Consider the following 18427-nt stretch of genomic DNA (forward strand, 5'->3'; position numbering starts at 1 on the left):
ACAAACGATCTACAGCTGCCTCTGATTGAGAATCATACCAGGCCGAACACCAAACCCCAACATAGAAAAACACACATAGACAACCCACCCCAACTCACGCCCTGACCAACTAAATAAATAAAAGAAAAAGGAACAATAGGTCAGGAACGTGACATAACCCCCCCTTAAGGTGCGAACTCCGGGCGCACCAGCATAAAGTCTAGGGGAGGGTCTGGGTGGGCGTCTGTCCATGGTGGCGGCTCTGGCGCTGGTCGTGGTCCCCACCCCACCATAGTCACTACCCGCTTTCGTAGCCTCCTCAAAATGACCACCCTCCAAATTAACCCCACTGGATTAAGGGGCAGCACCGGAATGAGGGGCAGCACCGGAATGAGGGGCAGCACCGGAATGAGGGGCAACACCGGAATGAGGGGCGGATCCTGGCTGGCTGGCGGATCCTGGCTGGCTGGCGGATCCTGGCTGGCTGGCGGATCCTGGCTGGCTGGCGGATCCTGGCTGGCTGGCTCTGGCGGATCCTGGCTGGCTGGCTCTGGCGGATCCTGGCTGGCTGGCTCTGGCAGCTCCTGGCTGGCTGGCTCTGGCAGCTCCTGGCTGGCTGGCTCTGGCAGCTCCTGGCTGGCTGGCTCTGGCAGCTCCTGACTGGCTGGCTCTGGCAGCTCCTGACTGGCTGGCTCTGGCAGCTCCTGGCTGGCTGGCTCTGGCAGCTCCTGGCTGGACGGCTCTGGCTGGTCCTGGCTGGACGGCTCTGGCTGGTCCTGGCTGGACGGCTCTGGCTGGTCCTGGCTGGACGGCTCTGGCTGGTCCTGGCTGGACGGCTCTGGCTGGTCCTGGCTGGACGGCTCTGAAAGCTCAGTACAGACGGACAGCGCTGGGCAGGCAGGCAGCTCAGACAGCGCTGGGCAGACGGGCAGTTCAGGCACCGCTGGGCAGACGGCGGACTCTGGCCGGCTGAGACGCACTGTAGACCTGGTGCGTGGTGTAGGCACTGGCTGCGCTGGAGAGGAGGAAGGCTCTGACCGCGCTGGACAGGTGGGAGTAGCTGGAGAGAGAACCCGGAGAGACAGCCTGGTGCGGGGGGCTGCCACCGGTGGACTGGTACGTGGAGGTGGCACCGGGTATACCGGACCGTGAAGGAGGACACGCGCTCTTGAGCACCGAGCCTGCCCAACCTTACCAGGTTGAATGGTCCCCGTAGCCCTGCCAGTGCGGCGAGGTGGAATAGCCCGCACTGGGCTATGCTGGCGAACCGGGGACACCATTCGTAAGGCTGGTGCCATGTATGCCGGCCCGAGGAGACGCACTGGAGGCCAGATGCGTTGGGCCGGCTTCATGACATCCGGCTCGATGCCCAACCTAGCCCTACCAGTGCGGCGAGGTGGAATAGCCCGCACTGGGCTAAGCAAGCGTACTGGGGACACAGTGCGCTTTACCGCATAACACGGTGTCTGACCAGTACGACGCCCTCTCACTCCACGGTAAGCACGGGGAGTTGGCTCAGGTATCCTACCCGGCTTTGCCACACTCCTCGTGTGCCCCCCCCCAAGAAATTTTTGGGTCTGACTCTCGGGCTCCCAACCGCGTCGCCGCGCTGCCTCCTCATACCAGTGTCTCTCTGCCTTCGCTGCCTCCAGCTCCGCCTTGGGACGGCGATATTCCCCTGGCTGAGCCCAGGGTCCTTTGCCGTCCAGGATCTCCTCCCAAGTCTAGGAGTCCTGGGTTTTTTCCCACTGCTGTCGCCTCCCTTCTCCACTCCGCTTGGTCCTAGATTGGTGGGTGGTTCTGTAACGGTCGTCGTAATCCTCCTCCTCGGACGAGGAGGAGAGGCGAGAAGGATCAGACCAATATGCAGAGTGGTTAGTGTCCATGATTATTTAATGAAAACAGACTGAACACTTAACATACAAAAACAACAAACGTGACAAACCGCAAACAGTCCCGTGTGGTGCTAACACAGACACGCGATACAACCACCCACAAAACACACGTGAAACCCCGGCTGCCTTAGTATGATTCTCAATCAGGGACAAACGATCTACAGCTGCCTCTGATTGAGAATCATACCAGGCCGAACACCAAACCCCAACATAGAAAAACACACATAGACAACCCACCCCAACTCACGCCCTGACCAACTAAATAAATAAAAGAAAAAGGAACAATAGGTCAGGAACGTGACATGAGTAATGTAGGGTATGTAAACATTATATGAAGTGGCATTGTTTAAAGTGGCGCCTTCTTCACCACGCTGTCTGTGTGGGTGGACCAATTCAGTTTGTCCGTGATGTGTACGCCGAGAAACTTAAAACTTACTACCCTCTCCACTACTGTCCCGTCGATGTGGATAGGGGGGTGCTCCCTCTGCTGTTTCCTGAAGTCCACGATCATCTCCTTTGTTTTGTTGACGTTGAGTGTGAGGTTATTTTCCTGACACCACACTCCAAGAGTCCTCACCTCCTCCCTGTAGGCCGTCTCATCGTCATTGGTAATCAAGCCTACCACTCTAGTGTCGTCTGTAAACTTGATGATTGAGTTGGAGGCGTGCATGGCCACGCAGTCGTGGGTGAACAGGGAGTACAGGACAGGGCTCAGAACGCACCCTTGTGGGGCCCCAGTGTTGAGGATCAGCGGGGTGGAGATGTTGTTACCTACCCTCACCACCTGGGGGCGGACCGTCAGGAAGTCCAGTACCCAGTTGCACAGGGCGGGGTCGAGACCCAGGGTCTCGAGCTTGATGACGAGTTTGGAGGGTACTATGGTGTTAAATGCTGAGCTGTAGTCGATGAACTGCATTCTCAGAACCTGTCTTACCCAGAACCTGTCTTTCATCGTTAAGACATTGCTTGTACAACTCAGCTATGATAACTAGGTGGTACAGATCAAAATCTATATTACAGACACCTACTACTCTAGTTCACAGACATCTATGCACACACACACACACACAAACTGTTACAATAGGTTATGTTTATGACATGTATGCATAAAGATAAAATAAATCATTAACATGCCTATATCTTTCAATAAGTCACATAATTTGACTCGTACTCCAGTGCTGGAGATATTGTCTCAGAGGTTGAACCCCTCAGACAGATTAGTCATCCCCACATTGTAAACTACAAAAACTCATTTCTAGGTAACTACATTTTACATTTTACTTCGTCTCTATATGTGTTTTCATTTGTTTCAGACACAGTGTATTGGAATTCAAGTTAATACAATATCAGCAACTTCAACAAATGAACTACTACAGTGTTTATTTGTTTCACAAATAGTATTCTCAAGTAGTATTCACAAACAAAATACTAATACATTTTCACAGAGGATAACTGTTACTGTATAGTGACAGACCATTGTGCGAAGGGAAATCTCTCTCGGAATATACAAGGGCAGAGGACAAAGTCTACAGAAGAGTACTCTGAGAAGTAATACCTAGAAAATGCCACACTACAACTGTTTTAATTTTAGGCAAAGCATACTTTACTTTGATACCTTCACAGATAATGGACTGTTTTGTCTAGATCTGCATGTGTCACTCCTGGCCAGGCTGCCTATCATTACGTGCATCAGGCCTCATTGGACTCACCTGGACTCCTTCACGTTTTGATTGCCTTCGCTATATCTGTCTGTTCCTCTGTTTCATTCCTGTGTCAGCATTAAGGTCATTGTTTTTCCAGGGGGTTTCCAGACGCTTTCCTGTCCTGTTTCATGTCATCTTATGAATTAAATGTTCACTCCCTGTACTTGCTTCTCGTCTCCAAGCGTCTGTCCTTAAAGAATGCTGACACCACAATTTGTGTTACGCGAGGCGTAGCAGGTGAGCCCAAATGCAGTCTCAGGAAACAAGGGTAGGTAACCAATGTATTTATTGAAAAGCGGGAGAGGAGACGGGGTGCAGTCCAGGGAAATCTCGGGCAGATAGTGGGGTATCCGGACTGAAGCTGAGGCTGGGGGCAAGGAGATTAGGAACCGGGTAAGCAGGTCTGGAGCGGAATCCAATGAAACAGTAGAGCGGGGTTCCAGGGAAAGGAAGCAGGACTTAGGAGACAACAGACTGGAGACAGGTACCAGAGTCAGAGCAGACGGGACTGTAGCGGAAGAGAAAAGGCTAGGGAAAACAGGCACAACAGGATAACAAAATGTATGCAGGAACAAACAGCTAGAAATGCAGACTGGCTAAGTAGAGGCTACGATCTGGCAGAGTGGAAATGGCAGGGCTGAGTATTTGTAGGGTTCTTTATTATGGAACAGGTTGCAGCTGGTGGAATCTGCTCTGATTCAAGCACACGTCTCCAATCACACAATCACATACACAGAGAGAGAGAGAGAGAGGGAGAGAGCACTGGGTGAGTGGTGGCAGGTTTAGGGAGGTCCAGGAAGAGAGGTAGAGGGCGTGGCAGGAGCAGATGCAGCAATTTGAAGCATCAGGTAATTTTTGTTTTGTTTTGTTGGTGACATCGGGTCCGGGTGCCGCCGCCGATGGAACCGGGGGTGCCTCAGCTGGCTCTTGGGGCCTCCATGCCTTAACTGGCTCAAGAGGTTTCCTTGCCTCGGTTGGCTAGGCAGGCTCCCACCCCGCGTCACGCCTAAGCCGGCTCGTCAAGCTCCCACGCCTCGTCTGGCTCGTTGGGCTTTCAAGCCTCGGCTGGCTCGTCGGGCTCCCACACCTCAGCCGGTTCGTCGGGCTCCCACCCCACGTCATGCCTCGTCCGGCTCCTACCCCACATCATTCCTCGTCCGGCTTGTCGGGCTCCCACGCCTCGTCACGCCTCGCCCGGCACGTCGGGCTCAGACGCCTCGTCAAGTCTCGGCCGGCTCGTCGGGCTCCCACGCCTCGTCAAGTCTCGGCCGGCTCGTCAGGCTCCCACGTCTCGTCCGGCTCATTGGGCTTTCAAGCCTCGGCTGGCTCGTCGGGCTCCCACGTCATGCCTCGTCCGCCTCCCACCGCACATCATTCCTCGTCCAGCTCCCACGCCTCAGCCGTCTCGTCAGGCACCCACGCCTCGTCATGCCTCGGACGGCTTGTCGGGCTCCCACGCCTCGATACGTCGTGACTAAGAACAGCCCTTAGCTGTGGTATATTCATGCCTTATTGCTTAAGTATAGTAACACTAGGTGTAAAATAGTAAATAATGGCTACTTCTCAGAAAGCATTAAACTGTTAAGAGGAGTAAAACAAGGTTGTCCACTATCGGAATATCTATTTATTATGGCCATCAAAATGTTAGCTATTAAAATTATATCTAACAATAATATCAAGGGCTTAAAATAAAGGTTTCATTGTTTGCTGATGATTCATGTTTTCTTTAAAATACACAATTTGGATCCCTCCACATCATCATAGTGTCACGAATCCCGCCGAGGATGGTGCCTCTTCCTGTTCGGGCGGCGCTCGGCGGTCGTCGTCACCGGCCTACTAGCTGCCATCGATTCTTTTCTTTTTGTTTCTGTTAGTTTGGGCTGATTGGGTGCACCTGTTTTGAGTTTAGTTTGGTGGGTAGGCTATTTAAGGGTAGGTAGCCCGCTGGCTGTTGTGCGGGCTTGTTTTCTGTTATGTTGGTGTTGGATTGTGAAGTGGATTGTGTTATTTTCTCGGAACAGTTTAGTCCGGTGTTTTTGGACTCATCTTTTCATGCGCCCGTGTGTTTTAGGGCATGATCGTTTTCCCTGTGTATTGGAAAATAAATCCACGTTCTTTAAACCTGCTCTCTGCGCTTGACTCCATCCACCCAGTACTCCTAGTAGCTCTGACACATAGATGATCTAGATAATTGTTCTAACCTCTCTGGATTACAACCAAATGATGATAAGTGTACTTAATATTATGTATTGGATCACAAAAAATACAACTTTTACATTACCATGTAGTTTACCAATAAAATGGTCTGACGGTGAAGTGGACATACTCAGTATTCATATCCCAAAAGAAAGAAATGATCTCACTACAATACATTTCAATAGAAAGTTAGCAAAAATAGATAAGATCTTGCTACCATGGAAAGGAATATACCTGTCTATTTGTGGACAAATCACCCTGATTAACTCTTTAGTCATATCCCAGTTTACATATTTAAAAATGTTCAATTTTATTTGGAATGGCAAGCCAGACAGCAAGCCAGACAAAATTAAACGGGCTTATTTATATAATGAATATGAATTCGGAAGGCACAAATTATTAAAATGTTCAAGTATTAGACCTCTCACTAAAGACTTCCGTCATACAAAATGTATACTTAAATCTGAACTGGTTCTCTAGCAGATTAGTATGAATGTCTCACCCCATGTTAAAAAATTGCCCTTTTCCATTTATTCAGATTACAACATCTCACTTTTGGTTATTTGAAAATGAAATATTCTCCAAAATATAATTATTTTTAATACAAGCCATAGAAAGTTGGTTGCAATTTCAGTTAAATCCACCAGAAAAGACAGAACAAATATTACAACAAATACTATGGTTAAACTCAAATATACTAATTGACAAAAAAATACAAATAATAATAAAAGCTATAATCTTTGTAAATAATATCATAAATAGGACTGGTGGAGTTATGTCACACATGCAGCAAACAAAAATATATGGAAATGTCTGCTCTACTCAAAATTACAACCAACTAATTGCAGCAAGTGAAAGAGGGAGAAATTAAGGAATTTGTCTGTCAGCCATGCATTAAAGACCAAAATTGGCTAAAGAAAATTGTGATAAATAAAAAAGTATACAAGTTTCATTTAAGGACCAAAACATTTACAACTGTGGCATATTGATTGCAAAATAGTTGGGAAGAGATTTTTGATGTACCGATTCCATGACACATGGTTTACGAACTGATACACAAAACAACGCTGGATTCAAAACTTAGAGCTTTTCAATTTCAATTATTATTCAAAATTCTTGCAACCAATAGAATGATTTTGCTCAAAGAGACCCGAAACATTAGATCATTTGTTTTGGTACTGTCCATAATATGTAGCTTGTTTTTGGTTGCAGGTTCAGGAATGGCTGAAGAATTGCAACATTTACCTGGAGCAAACTCTGAAAATAGCACCGCTAGGTGATTTAAAAAGTCATAGTCAATCCATCAATAATATAACAATACTCTTAGCAAAAAAAATTGCCTTTCATTTTCAATATGTAGAATCTATGAGAATAGAAAGGTTCAGCACTTTTGTGAAACATCACAGCGCAGTTGGAGAAGATATGGCAAATAGAAATCAAAAACAGGATGGTGTTCAGAGACAGATGCAGACAATTACGCAGACAATTACGTTGATGGAAGACAGAATCTGCCTGCAATATTAAAGGTGATCTACCCATTACCCCCCCAATTTTTTTAATAATAATAAACACACAGGTACAGAGGACAATGAAAGCAGGAAAAAAATGAACAATTTGACAACAGTAAACAGCTCTTGTTTCATCATTTGAACTTTACTTCAGCCTAAAGGCATACAATAGGATTTCCTGTAAATCACATGATCTGAATGCTTTGGTTTAGTCCAAACTTCCCTATAGTCTCTCCCAGCTGACACACCGGTTGATAGTTAATCCATTATTGCTTGACATGTAATGCGGATATGGGTGTGTTTGTTTGATCAAACCACATAAGTAGAAGAGTCCTGCATATAAGACTGGACCTCCTATTCAAATCATAGGTCAAGTAAGACAGCAGCACAACCAGAAGACAGACAATATTCAAATCTTAGGTAAGGTAATCCAGCAGCACAACATTCAGACAGACAAGCAAAGGTAAACCTGTGTTACTAACATATACACCTTACTGGTATGTTGTATTATTGCAAATCAATGTGTTTATACACTGAGTGTACAAAATATTAGGAACACCTGCTCTTTCCATGACATAGACTGACCAGGTAAATCCAGGTGAAAGTTATGATCTCTTGTTAATGTCACATGTTAAATTCACTTCAATTATTGTAGATGAAAGGGAGGAGACAGGTTAAATAAGGACTTTTAAGCCTTGAGACAACTGTGCCATTCTGAGAGTGAATGGTGCATTTGAACGGGGTAGGTGCCAAGAGCACCGGTTTTAGTGTGTCAAGAACTGCAAAACTGCTGGGTTTTTCACGCTCAACAGTATCCCGTGTGTATGAAGAATGGTCCACCACCCAAAGGACATCCAGCCAACTTGACACAACTGTGGGAAGCATTGGCATCAAGATGGACCAGCATCCCTGTGGAACACTTTCGACACCTTGTGGAGTCCGTGCCCCAACAAATTCAGGCTGTTCTGAGGGCAAAAGGGGTGAAACTCAATATTAGGAAGGTGTTCCTAATGTTTTGTGACCTCAGTGTATATTAAAATGTACTTTATTGATTTTTTAAAAAGATGAACATTGCTAATTGACATGAGTGAAACACAGATTCCAGTGAAATTTAAAGATGGGGAAAACACAGAGTGTCCTTGAGAAGAAAGGATACACTACCCAGAAGGAGGTAGAGAATGGTGTCATAGCTACTGACAAACATGGTGACCAGTTCGTCATTAAAAAGATCAAATTGTATGAGGTAAGTGAGAACTATTTGTTATTTCTAAATTGATTACATCTTAGAGTTTTTTGTAATGATCACAGAGGGATAGTATACATAATTGGTTTTCAATTATAGGCAACTCTGCAGATGCAACAATAATGACTGATAATGACAGGTATTCATAAAGATAAACTAAATAATTAACATGCCTATATCTTTCAATAAGTCACGTATAATTTGTTTTGACAGACATCTGTCCTGAACTCAAGTGCTGGAGAAATTGTCTCAGAGGTTGAATGCCTCAGACAGATTATTCACCCCCACATTGTAAGCTACAAAAACTCATTTCTAGGTAACTACATCATTAACTTTGTCGTTATATTTGTCGTTTTATGTATTTCATTTGTTTCAGAGACAATGTATTGGAATTACAAGTTAATACAGTATCAGCTAAATCAACAAATTAACTACTACAGTATTAATATGTTTCACGATTAGTATTCTCAAGTAGTGTTCACACACAAACTACTAATACATTTTCACAGAGGATAACTGCTACTATATAGTGACAGACCATTGTGCAAAGGGAAATCTCTCTCAGAAGATACAAGAGCAGATGACTAACCCTACAGAAGAGTACTCTGAGAAGGTAACTGAAGTAATGACTAGAAGAATCCACATCACAACTGTTTTTATTTTAGACTAAATACTTTGATACCTTCACAGATTATGGACTGGTTTGTCAAGATCGGCATGGCCCTGAAGCATGTACATGACCAGGGCCTTCTTCACAGAGAACTGAGACCCCAGGTACTGCTAATAAAACATCTTGTAAAGGCTATTAGTTTATTGATAGCCTGGAAATAAACTTAAAGAAAAAGGAGGGTTGATAAAATGTAAGGTTTTATGTAAAGCCCTGTTAAATAATCAACTGCATGTTATGATTTGTGGGGGATTGTTGACTTCACAGCGAGACAAATAGAGATTATTACATCAATGTATGTTATGATTCATATCAGTGCCGAAATGAAATAATGGAATGTCATAAACTGTTGCTTAACACCTCAACTGGTATTTTCTTATCTATACTAGAACATACTTCTCACAGAATTTGAAACACTTCGTTTGGGAGCGTTTGGAAGTGCCAACGAAAAGTATGTGGCTCATGTTGAATTTACACAACATATATTAATAGTTACATCAATTAATAGTTTTGTATTTTTGATTACATAACTGAGTATGGGGGGGGGGGAATTCTGTTAATGTGACTTTTTTTATTTATTAGGACTACCAACGAGGATGGAATGATGGGTTATTTAGGCCCAGAGATTCTAACTGGTGGAATCTATGACACCAAAAGGTAGAAAACATTTAAGACGCATATTTAAATATATATTCCTGGAAAAATGTAAGGATATTGAGGTAATAATTTGCAATTTTCCTAATTGTTCAAGGTAACGTGAGATGAGAATGAAATCACAAAAGCTAACAAAACATTTGATGCTAGGTAATCCCTCATTTACTGTAACTTGAACCCTCTGTCACAAGGCCTATGATGTGGCATCATAAAATGACATGATATATGTCACAAGCCATACGTTAGGTAAACCAGGCCAATAAGATGACCTAGACAATAATGAAAATGTGAAGTTGACATTTGCAGAGATCTACTGACATGGCTGTTACACCACACACACACGCACACGCACACACAGTGTTACCATAGGATATGTTTATGAAACATTTATAGAGGATTTATAACAGGTTATAAGTGCAAAAATAAGCATGAGGGTTATGCAGTGTAAAATAATAATAATTACATGAGAATTAACGTATTTATTTTCCATCCTTTGCAGTGATATTTGGTCCTTGGGGTGTGTGCTGTATGAGTTGTGTATGCTTCAGGGTGCAGTAAGTAATCCTGCATTCAAATGCTCGCTGTTATTTCACATTTTCCAGTTGGTGAAGTTGTATACGACGTGAGTGCAGTCAAATAGTTTTAAAGTAGAAATAATTATTCAACCGATGAGATAAGTGTCTACCCAGCTAGCTTAAGATAGCTAACATTGACAAAGTTAAACTAGCTACATGTATCTTATAAAAATGATTAAGATTGTAAGATTGCTCTGTTTTATCAATTTTCAGCTGAAAAGTTAAAAGATCAGACAACAAAAACTTGTAAACTCAGGTTGCAAAATTCTGACTTGAAGGGTCGATCAAAATCCAATATTTCTGACACAAGTTGAACTCGTTCTATTTTGCCTGTCCACCACCTAGATAATGATGGATATCGTGTGATCATAGACAGTTCTTTCTTCTCAGTTCACTGCAGTGAACACAACGGACCTCATTAAAAAAATATTGGGGGGTCCTTACCCATCTCTACCAAAGAGCTTCTCACCGGAGCTCCGCGACCTTCTGTGTGACATCTTCCAACAAGACCCGACCATTAGGCCTTCAGTTGGTGACATCATGGCAAAACCCTTCATTATCAGTTTCCTCACAAAAAAGGTTTGCTATGAAATATCAATCGTTCAATCATTCAATATGTCTGGTAACCATCTACATTTCCATTCATTAATATACATGTATGTATTCATTCATTTCTATAGAGTGAGAAAACTGTGGAGGAACTCCAGACAACCTTGGACAAGCTGAGAACTCTGGCAGACGGCTTGGAGAGTATGCACAAAGGCACCACCATAGGCAGTCTGACGGGAGGTGTTATTGGGGCAGCTGGAGGAATCACCTCTATAGTGGGGCTCATCCTGGCTCCCTTCACTCTGGGCGCCTCCCTGATCGTCACTGGTGTGGGTATTGGGATTGCTGTCGCTGGTGGAGCCACAGCAGGAGTATCCAACATCACCAACATGGTCAATCAGTCCACCGACCGCCTAGCCATGAAGAACATCATCAAGGAGTTCCAGGAGAAGATGAACTCTGTGGTCACATCTCTACAAAACATTGCTGAGGGTTTGGAGATACTCATGCAAAGTAGCTCTTCTAAGATACAAAGTGCCGGTTTCAATGTAGAGGCCGCTGTTAGTGCTGGGTTGAGGTCTGGGAAAGGCCTTGCGGGCACAATAGAGCTCTTCAGAGTACTCCAGGTGGCCAATATTGGCAAGGTGGCAGCCCAAAGTGCCAGGGCAGTGCGTGTGGCAGAGGTGGCGACAGGAATATTTTCCGCTTTTTTTGTAGCTGTTGATATCTTCTTCATCGCTATGGATGCCAGAGAGATCCACAACATCCGACAGGCAAAGGTGAATGAACAGTCTGGTGATACCAGTAAGTTAGAAGTGATGGACACAGACTCCACCACTGAGCTGACCCCTGGATGTGAAGAACCAAAGGCTGAGGTCAAGTCAGAGACCATGAAGTTCATCCAGACGATCAGACAGACAGCTGAACAGCTACAGGAGAGCCTGGACGAACTGAGTGACGTCATCTCGTTCATTCCTAAGATATAGGACTGTTACTTAGACGACTGGCCTACTCAGTGATTGTACGAGATGCATAAACAACAGATCCAATCATACTTTAAAATGCAACTTGTCTGCAAAAGACAGGCATAGGCAGATTGCCTTTTTGATTCCCAGAACCTGACATAAATCCTTAAGACATTGCTTGTACAACTCAGCTACGATAACTAAGTGGTACAGATCAATTACACAGACGCCTCTACTTCTGAAACATTTCATTTTATATCATAACCATGTCATGGAATTATTCTAATCAAAAGGAGAGACTTTAACATTTCTTCAAAACAAGTCAACTTTATTATTTAATTACTGCAGTAATGGAGCTTGTCAACGAGCCCCCCGTAGGTGATTAGTTGAGAGCCCAACCAGCAGGACTAAGCCACAGCATTTTATAGCAAAGTCCATCCTCCTGGATGTTCATGACAAATCACAGATGTATGGAATGGGTCACAAGGTTAGGATTCATTTGAAATATACTAATAATTCACAGCAAACAGTATCTGCTGTAAAGACTGGTCTCATTGTGTAGAAACCAGAGTCTGGCCCCCAACTCCATACTGGAGCCATCTCCCCCGGTACCCCAGTACAGAAACATTAACTCATGCTATGGAATGCGGTCTTGTTAGGCTTATCACCCAAAGACATCGTAAATCTTCTGTCAGTGTTAAATTTCCCAGAGGCCCACGTTCAGTTCACGCAGACACAGTTTTAAGAACCCTCTATTCTGTTGCATAAACAACCCTTTGCTGCAATTACAGTATTATAACATAATCTTGAAATTTTGTCTACCATAACCGTCAGGATGATTTGATCTGTACATCATTTTCTTCAAACAAATTGTATTAAAATAGTAAGCAAGTGCAAAATGATCATTTTCAATCTATTCATACATGAAGGTGCATGGTGATTGTATAGAATTATATTAATAAAACACTGACTGATATGAAACATTATACATTAACGTTTCTTGGTGGTAAAATGATAAAGATCAGTTAATAAAAAATAAAGTATATCATGCACAAAATCTGTCTCTTGGCCTGATGATGGTAGCCTTTTCATGCACAAATACAAACTGGTAAACCCTCTTAAAGTACAAACAACCAATATATTTTCAAAAACGTTAACATTTAGCAGCCTGTTAGTATCCGGTACTTGTTTGTGTTTTACCTGTATCCTGGAAAATGGACCTGTCTGGGAATGGCCATATGTTAACACACAAGGACAGACTTGACCTCAGGTGATGTCACGTTCCTGACCTATTTCTGTTAGTTTGTTATATGTGTTAGTTGGTCAGGACGTGAGGTTGGGTGGGCATTCTATGTTTTCTGTTTCTATGTTGGTTTATGGGTTGCCTGGTATGGCTCTTAATTAGAGGCAGGTGTTTGGCGTTCCTCTAATTAAGAGTCATATTTAGGTAGGTGTTTTCACAGTGTTCGTTGTGGGTGATTGTCTCCTGTGTCAGTGTTTGTCGCACCATACGGGACTGTTCGGTTTGTTTGTTCATCGTCATTTATGTGTAGGCTATTTTCCCTGTTCGTGCGTTCTCGTGTGTTATTTGTAAGTTCGTATTGTTCAGGTCTGTCTACACTCCGTTTGTTATTTTGTAGTTTATTTCAAGTATAGTTCGTGTCATTGTTTCGTCGTGTTTAATAAATATTATGTCTTCACAATCCGCTGCATTTTGGTTCCCTCACTACTCCTCCTTTTCGGTTGAAGAGGAGGAGGACCGCCGTTACAGAACCACCCACCAATCCAGAACCAAGCGGCGCGAAGTCGAGCAGGATTATACACAGGACTACTGGACTTGGGAGGACGAGCTGGATGGTAAAGGTCCTTGGGCTCAACCAGGGGAATATCGCCGCCCCAAAGCTGAGCTCGAGGCAGCGAAAGCAGAGAGGCGGAGATATGAGGAGGCAGCAAGGAAGCAAGGCTGGAGACCGGAAAATCAAGCCCAAAACCGGTGTTATGAGGGGACGAGTCTTGCACGGAAGCCCGTGAGTACCACCCAAAAATTTCTTGGGGGGGGGGCTAAGAGGTAGTGGGCCGAGGGCAGGTAGGAGACCTGCGCCCACTTCCCAGGCTTACCGTGGAGAGCGGGAGTACGGGCAGGCGCCGTGTTACGCAGTAGAGCGCACGGTGTCTCCTGTACGAGTGCATAGCCCAGTGCGGGTTATTCCACCTCCCCGCACTGGTAGGGCTAGATTGGGCATTGAGCCAGGTGTCATGAGGCCGGCTCAACGTGTCTGGTCTCCAGTGCGTCTCCTCGGGCCGGCTTACATGGCACCAGCCTTACGCATGGTGTCCCCGGTTCGCCTACATAGCCCGGTGCGGGTTATTCCACCTCCCCGCACTGGTCGGGCGACGGGGAGCATTCAACCAGGTAAGGTTGGGCAGGCTCGGTGCTCAAGGGAGCCAATACGCCTGCACGGTCCGGTATTTCCGGCACTACCTCCCCGCCCCAGCCCAGTACCACCAGTGCCTACACTACGCACCAGGCTTCCAGTGCGTTTTCAGAGCCCTGTTCCTCCTCCACGCACTCTCCCTATGGTGCGTGTCTCCAGCCTAGTGCATCCAGTTCCGGCACCGCGCACTAAGCCACATGTGCGTCTCCTAAGTCCTGTGCACACTGTTTCTCCCCGCACTCGTCCTGAGGTGCGTGCCCTCAGTCCGGTACCACGCACCAGGAATATAGTGCGCTTCGAGAGGTCAGTGTGTCCTGTCCCTGCTCCCCGCACTAGGCTTGAAGTGCGTGTCCTCAGTCAGGTGCCTCCAGTTCCGGCACCACGCACCAAGCCTACAGTGCGTCCCAGCCGGCCAGAGTCTGCCGTCTGCCCAACGGCGCATGAACTGCCTGTCTGCCATGAGCCTGCAAAGCTGCCCGTCTGCCATGAGCCTACAGAGCCTTCCGCCAGACAGGAGCAGCCAGAGCCTTCCGCCAGACAGGTGCAGTCTGAGCCATCCGTCTCCGCAGCGCCATCTGAGCCATCCGTCTCCCCAGCGCCATCTGAGCCATCCGTCTCCCCAGCGCCGTCTGAGCCATCCGTCTCCCCAGCGCCGTCTGAGCCATCCGTCTCCCCAGCGCCGTCTGAGCCATCCGTCTCCCCAGCGCCGTCTGAGCCATCCGTCTGTCCTGAGCCATTAGAGCCGCCCGTCTGTCCCGAGCCGTCAGAGCCGATAGTCAGTCAGGAGCCGCTAGAGCCAGTCATCAGACAGGATCTGCCAGAGCCGCCAACCAGACAGGATCTGCCAGAGCCGCCAACCAGACAGGATCTGCCAGAGCCGCCAACCAGACAGGATCTGCCAGAGCCGCCAACCAGACAGGATCTGCCAGAGCCGTCAGTGAGCCATGAGCGTCCAGAGCCTTCAGCCAGCCATGAGCGTCCAGAGCCTTCAGCCAGCCATGAGCGTCCAGAGCCTTCAGCCAGCCATGAGCGTCGAGAGCCGTCAGCCAGCCATGAGCGTCGAGAGCCGTCAGCCAGCCATGAGCGTCGAGAGCCGTCAGCCAGCCATGAGCGTCCAGAGCCGTTAGCCAGTCATGAGCTGTCCCTTAGCCCGGAGCGGCTATTTACCCAGAACTGCCCCTCAGTCCAGAGCTGTCTCTCTGTCCGGAGCTGCCTTTCAGTCCGGAGTTGCCCCTCTATCCTGATTTACCTCTCTATCCTAAGCTACCTCTCTATCCTGATCTATCCCTCTGTCTTGAGCTATCCCTCTGTCTTGATCTATCCCTCTGTCCCGGTGCTGCCCCGGTTGTTGATGTTACCAAAAGGATTTTGTGGGGGTAAGATGAGGGTGGACATTCATAGGGGGAGATGGAAGCTGGGATTGACTATGGTGGGGTGGGGACCTCGCCCGGAGCCTGAGCCACCACCGTGGTCAGATGCCCACCCAGACCCTCCCCTAGACTTTGTGCTGGTGCGCCCGGAGTTCGCACCTTATGGGGGGGGTTATGTCACGTTCCTGACCTATTTCTGTTAGTTTGTTATATGTGTTAGTTGGTCAGGACGTGAGGTTGGGTGGGCATTCTATGTTTTCTGTTTCTATGTTGGTTTATGGGTTGCCTGGTATGGCTCTTAATTAGAGGCAGGTGTTTGGCGTTCCTCTAATTAAGAGTCATATTTAGGTAGGTGTTTTCACAGTGTTCGTTGTGGGTGATTGTCTCCTGTGTCAGTGTTTGTCGCACCATACGGGACTGTTCGGTTTGTTTGTTCATCGTCATTTATGTGTAGGCTATTTTCCCTGTTCGTGCGTTCTCGTGTGTTATTTGTAAGTTCGTATTGTTCAGGTCTGTCTACACTCCGTTTGTTATTTTGTAGTTTATTTCAAGTATAGTTCGTGTCATTGTTTCGTCGTGTTTAATAAATATTATGTCTTCACAATCCGCTGCATTTTGGTTCCCTCACTACTCCTCCTTTTCGGTTGAAGAGGAGGAGGACCGCCGTTACAGGTGAACCCAAAGAAACACATTAACCGTGTACACATTCTCCATGGAGTTCTTGGAGTCACAAAATGTCTACACTGTAAGACACCGTATAAAAACATCAAGATAAACTACAATATTTATGTTGCTAAGAATACTCTGTTTGAGTAGTACCCTTTAAATTATTTTTCATGGAGTCCTTGAACATGTACCCTTGTTTCCCTTGAGTCCTAAAGACACGGTAACATTGCGTAATGTTTCACACGTAACGAGGCGTGCACACCATCCACCGCTTCGCGTATATAACTCGCTAATGTTCAGTCTCTGGATATAAAGTAGACGAGTTCAGAGCGAGAATCTCCTTCCAGAGAGACATCTGGGATTGTAACATACTCTGTTTCACGGAAACATGGCTCTCTCGGGATATACTGTCTCTGTCCGTAGAGCCAGCTGGGTTCTCAGTATATCGTGCAGACAGGAATTAAGAACGCTCCGGGAAGAAGAAAGGCGGGGGTGTATGTTTCATGATTATCCATTCATGGTGTGATTGTGATAACATAAAGAAACTCATGTCCTTTTGTTCACACAACCTAGAATACCTCACAATCAAATGCCGACCGTATTACCTCCCAAGAGATTTCTCTTCGATTATAGTCACAGCCGTGTATATTCCACTTCAAGACGATACCACGACAGCCCTCAAAGACCTTCACTGGACTATATACAAACTGGCAACCACATATCATGAGGCTGCATTTATTGTAGCTGGGGATTTTATCAAAGCAAATTTGAGGAAAACGCTACCGAAGTTCTATCAACACATTCACTTTAGTAGTTGCGCTGCTAAAACACTCGACCACTGCTGCTCCAACTTCCGGGACGCCTAGAAATCCCTCCCCTGCACAGTCTTCAGCAAATCTGATCACGACTCCATTTTGCTCCTCCCTTCCTATAGGCAGAAACTCAACCAGGAAGTACCTGTGCTAAGGACTACTCAACGCTGGTCTGACGAATCGGAATCCACACTCCAAGATAGTTTTGATCATGTGAACTGGGATATGTTCCGGGATAGTTTAGTCCCAGGGTCCTTAGCTTATTGCTGAGCTTTGAGAGCACTATGGTGTTGAACGCTGAGCTGTAGTCAATGAATAACATTCTCACATAGGTGTTCCTTTTGTCCAGGTGTGAAAGGGCAGTGTGGAGTGCAATAGAGATTGCATCATCTGTGGAGCTGTTGGTGCGGTATGCTAATTGGAGTGGGTCTAGGATTTCTGGGATAATGGTGTAATGTGAGACATGACCAGCCTTTCGAATCACTTTATGGCTACAGACGTGAGTGCTACGGGTTGGTAGTCATTTAGGCAGGTTACCTTAGTATTCTTGGGCACAGGCTCTATGGTGTTCTGCTAAAAACATGTTGGTATTACAGACTCGGACAGGGAGAGGTTGAAAATGTCAGTGAAGACACTTGCCAGTTGGTCAGCGCATGTTCGTAGTACACGTCCTGGTAATCCGTCTGGCTCTGCGGCCTTGTGAATGTTTACCTGTTTAAAGATCTTAATCACATTGGCTGCGGAGGGCATGATCACACAATCTTCCAGAACATATGGTTCTCTCATGCATGTTTCAGTGTTATTTGCCTCGAAGCGAGCATAGAAGTAATTTATCTCATCTGATATGGTCGTGTCACTGGTCAGCTCTCGGCTGTGCTTCCCTTTGTAGTCTGTAATGGTTTGCAAGCCCTGCCACATCCGACGAGAGTCAGAGCCGTTGTAGTACGATTCGATCTTAGTCCTGCATTGAAGCTTTGACTGTTTGATTGTTTGATGGTTCGTAGCGAGATTTCTTATCAGCTTAGAGTCCCGCTCCTTGAAAGCGGCAGCTCTAGCCTTTAGCTCAGTGCGGATGTTGCCTGTAATCCATGGCTTCTGGCTGGGGTATGTACGTACGGTCACTGTGGGGACGATGTCATCAATGCACTTATTGATGAAGCCAATGATTGATGTGGTGTACTCCTCAATGCCATCTGAGGAACATATTCCA

The 18427-nt window shown here is 46.1% G+C and overlaps 1 protein-coding gene across 1 annotated transcript; it reads left to right on the forward strand.

Annotated features, from left to right (window-relative positions):
• Window positions 1–9795: 9795 nt before the first annotated feature.
• On the forward strand, window positions 9796–11955 carry LOC120049026 (apolipoprotein L3-like). Its single transcript, XM_038995284.1, has 4 exons — window positions 9796–9848; window positions 10345–10399; window positions 10811–10999; window positions 11101–11955. The coding sequence occupies exons 1-4, from the start codon at window positions 9796–9798 to the stop codon at window positions 11953–11955; spliced, it is 1152 nt and encodes a 383-aa protein (XP_038851212.1).
• Window positions 11956–18427: the final 6472 nt, after the last annotated feature.

The sequence above is a fragment of the Salvelinus namaycush genome, chromosome 6, assembly GCF_016432855.1.
Source record: "Salvelinus namaycush isolate Seneca chromosome 6, SaNama_1.0, whole genome shotgun sequence".
NCBI lineage: Eukaryota > Metazoa > Chordata > Actinopteri > Salmoniformes > Salmonidae > Salvelinus > Salvelinus namaycush.

Coding starts and splice junctions, on each gene's coding strand:
- LOC120049026 (XM_038995284.1), top strand. CDS start 9,796: ATGGGTTATTTAGGCCCAGAGATTCTAACTGGTGGAATCTATGACACC. Junction 10,400..10,810: donor TGTGTATGCTTCAGGGTGCA/GTAAGTAATCCT, acceptor CTTTCTTCTCAG/TTCACTGCAGTGAACACAAC. Junction 11,000..11,100: donor TCAGTTTCCTCACAAAAAAG/GTTTGCTATGAA, acceptor TCATTTCTATAG/AGTGAGAAAACTGTGGAGGA.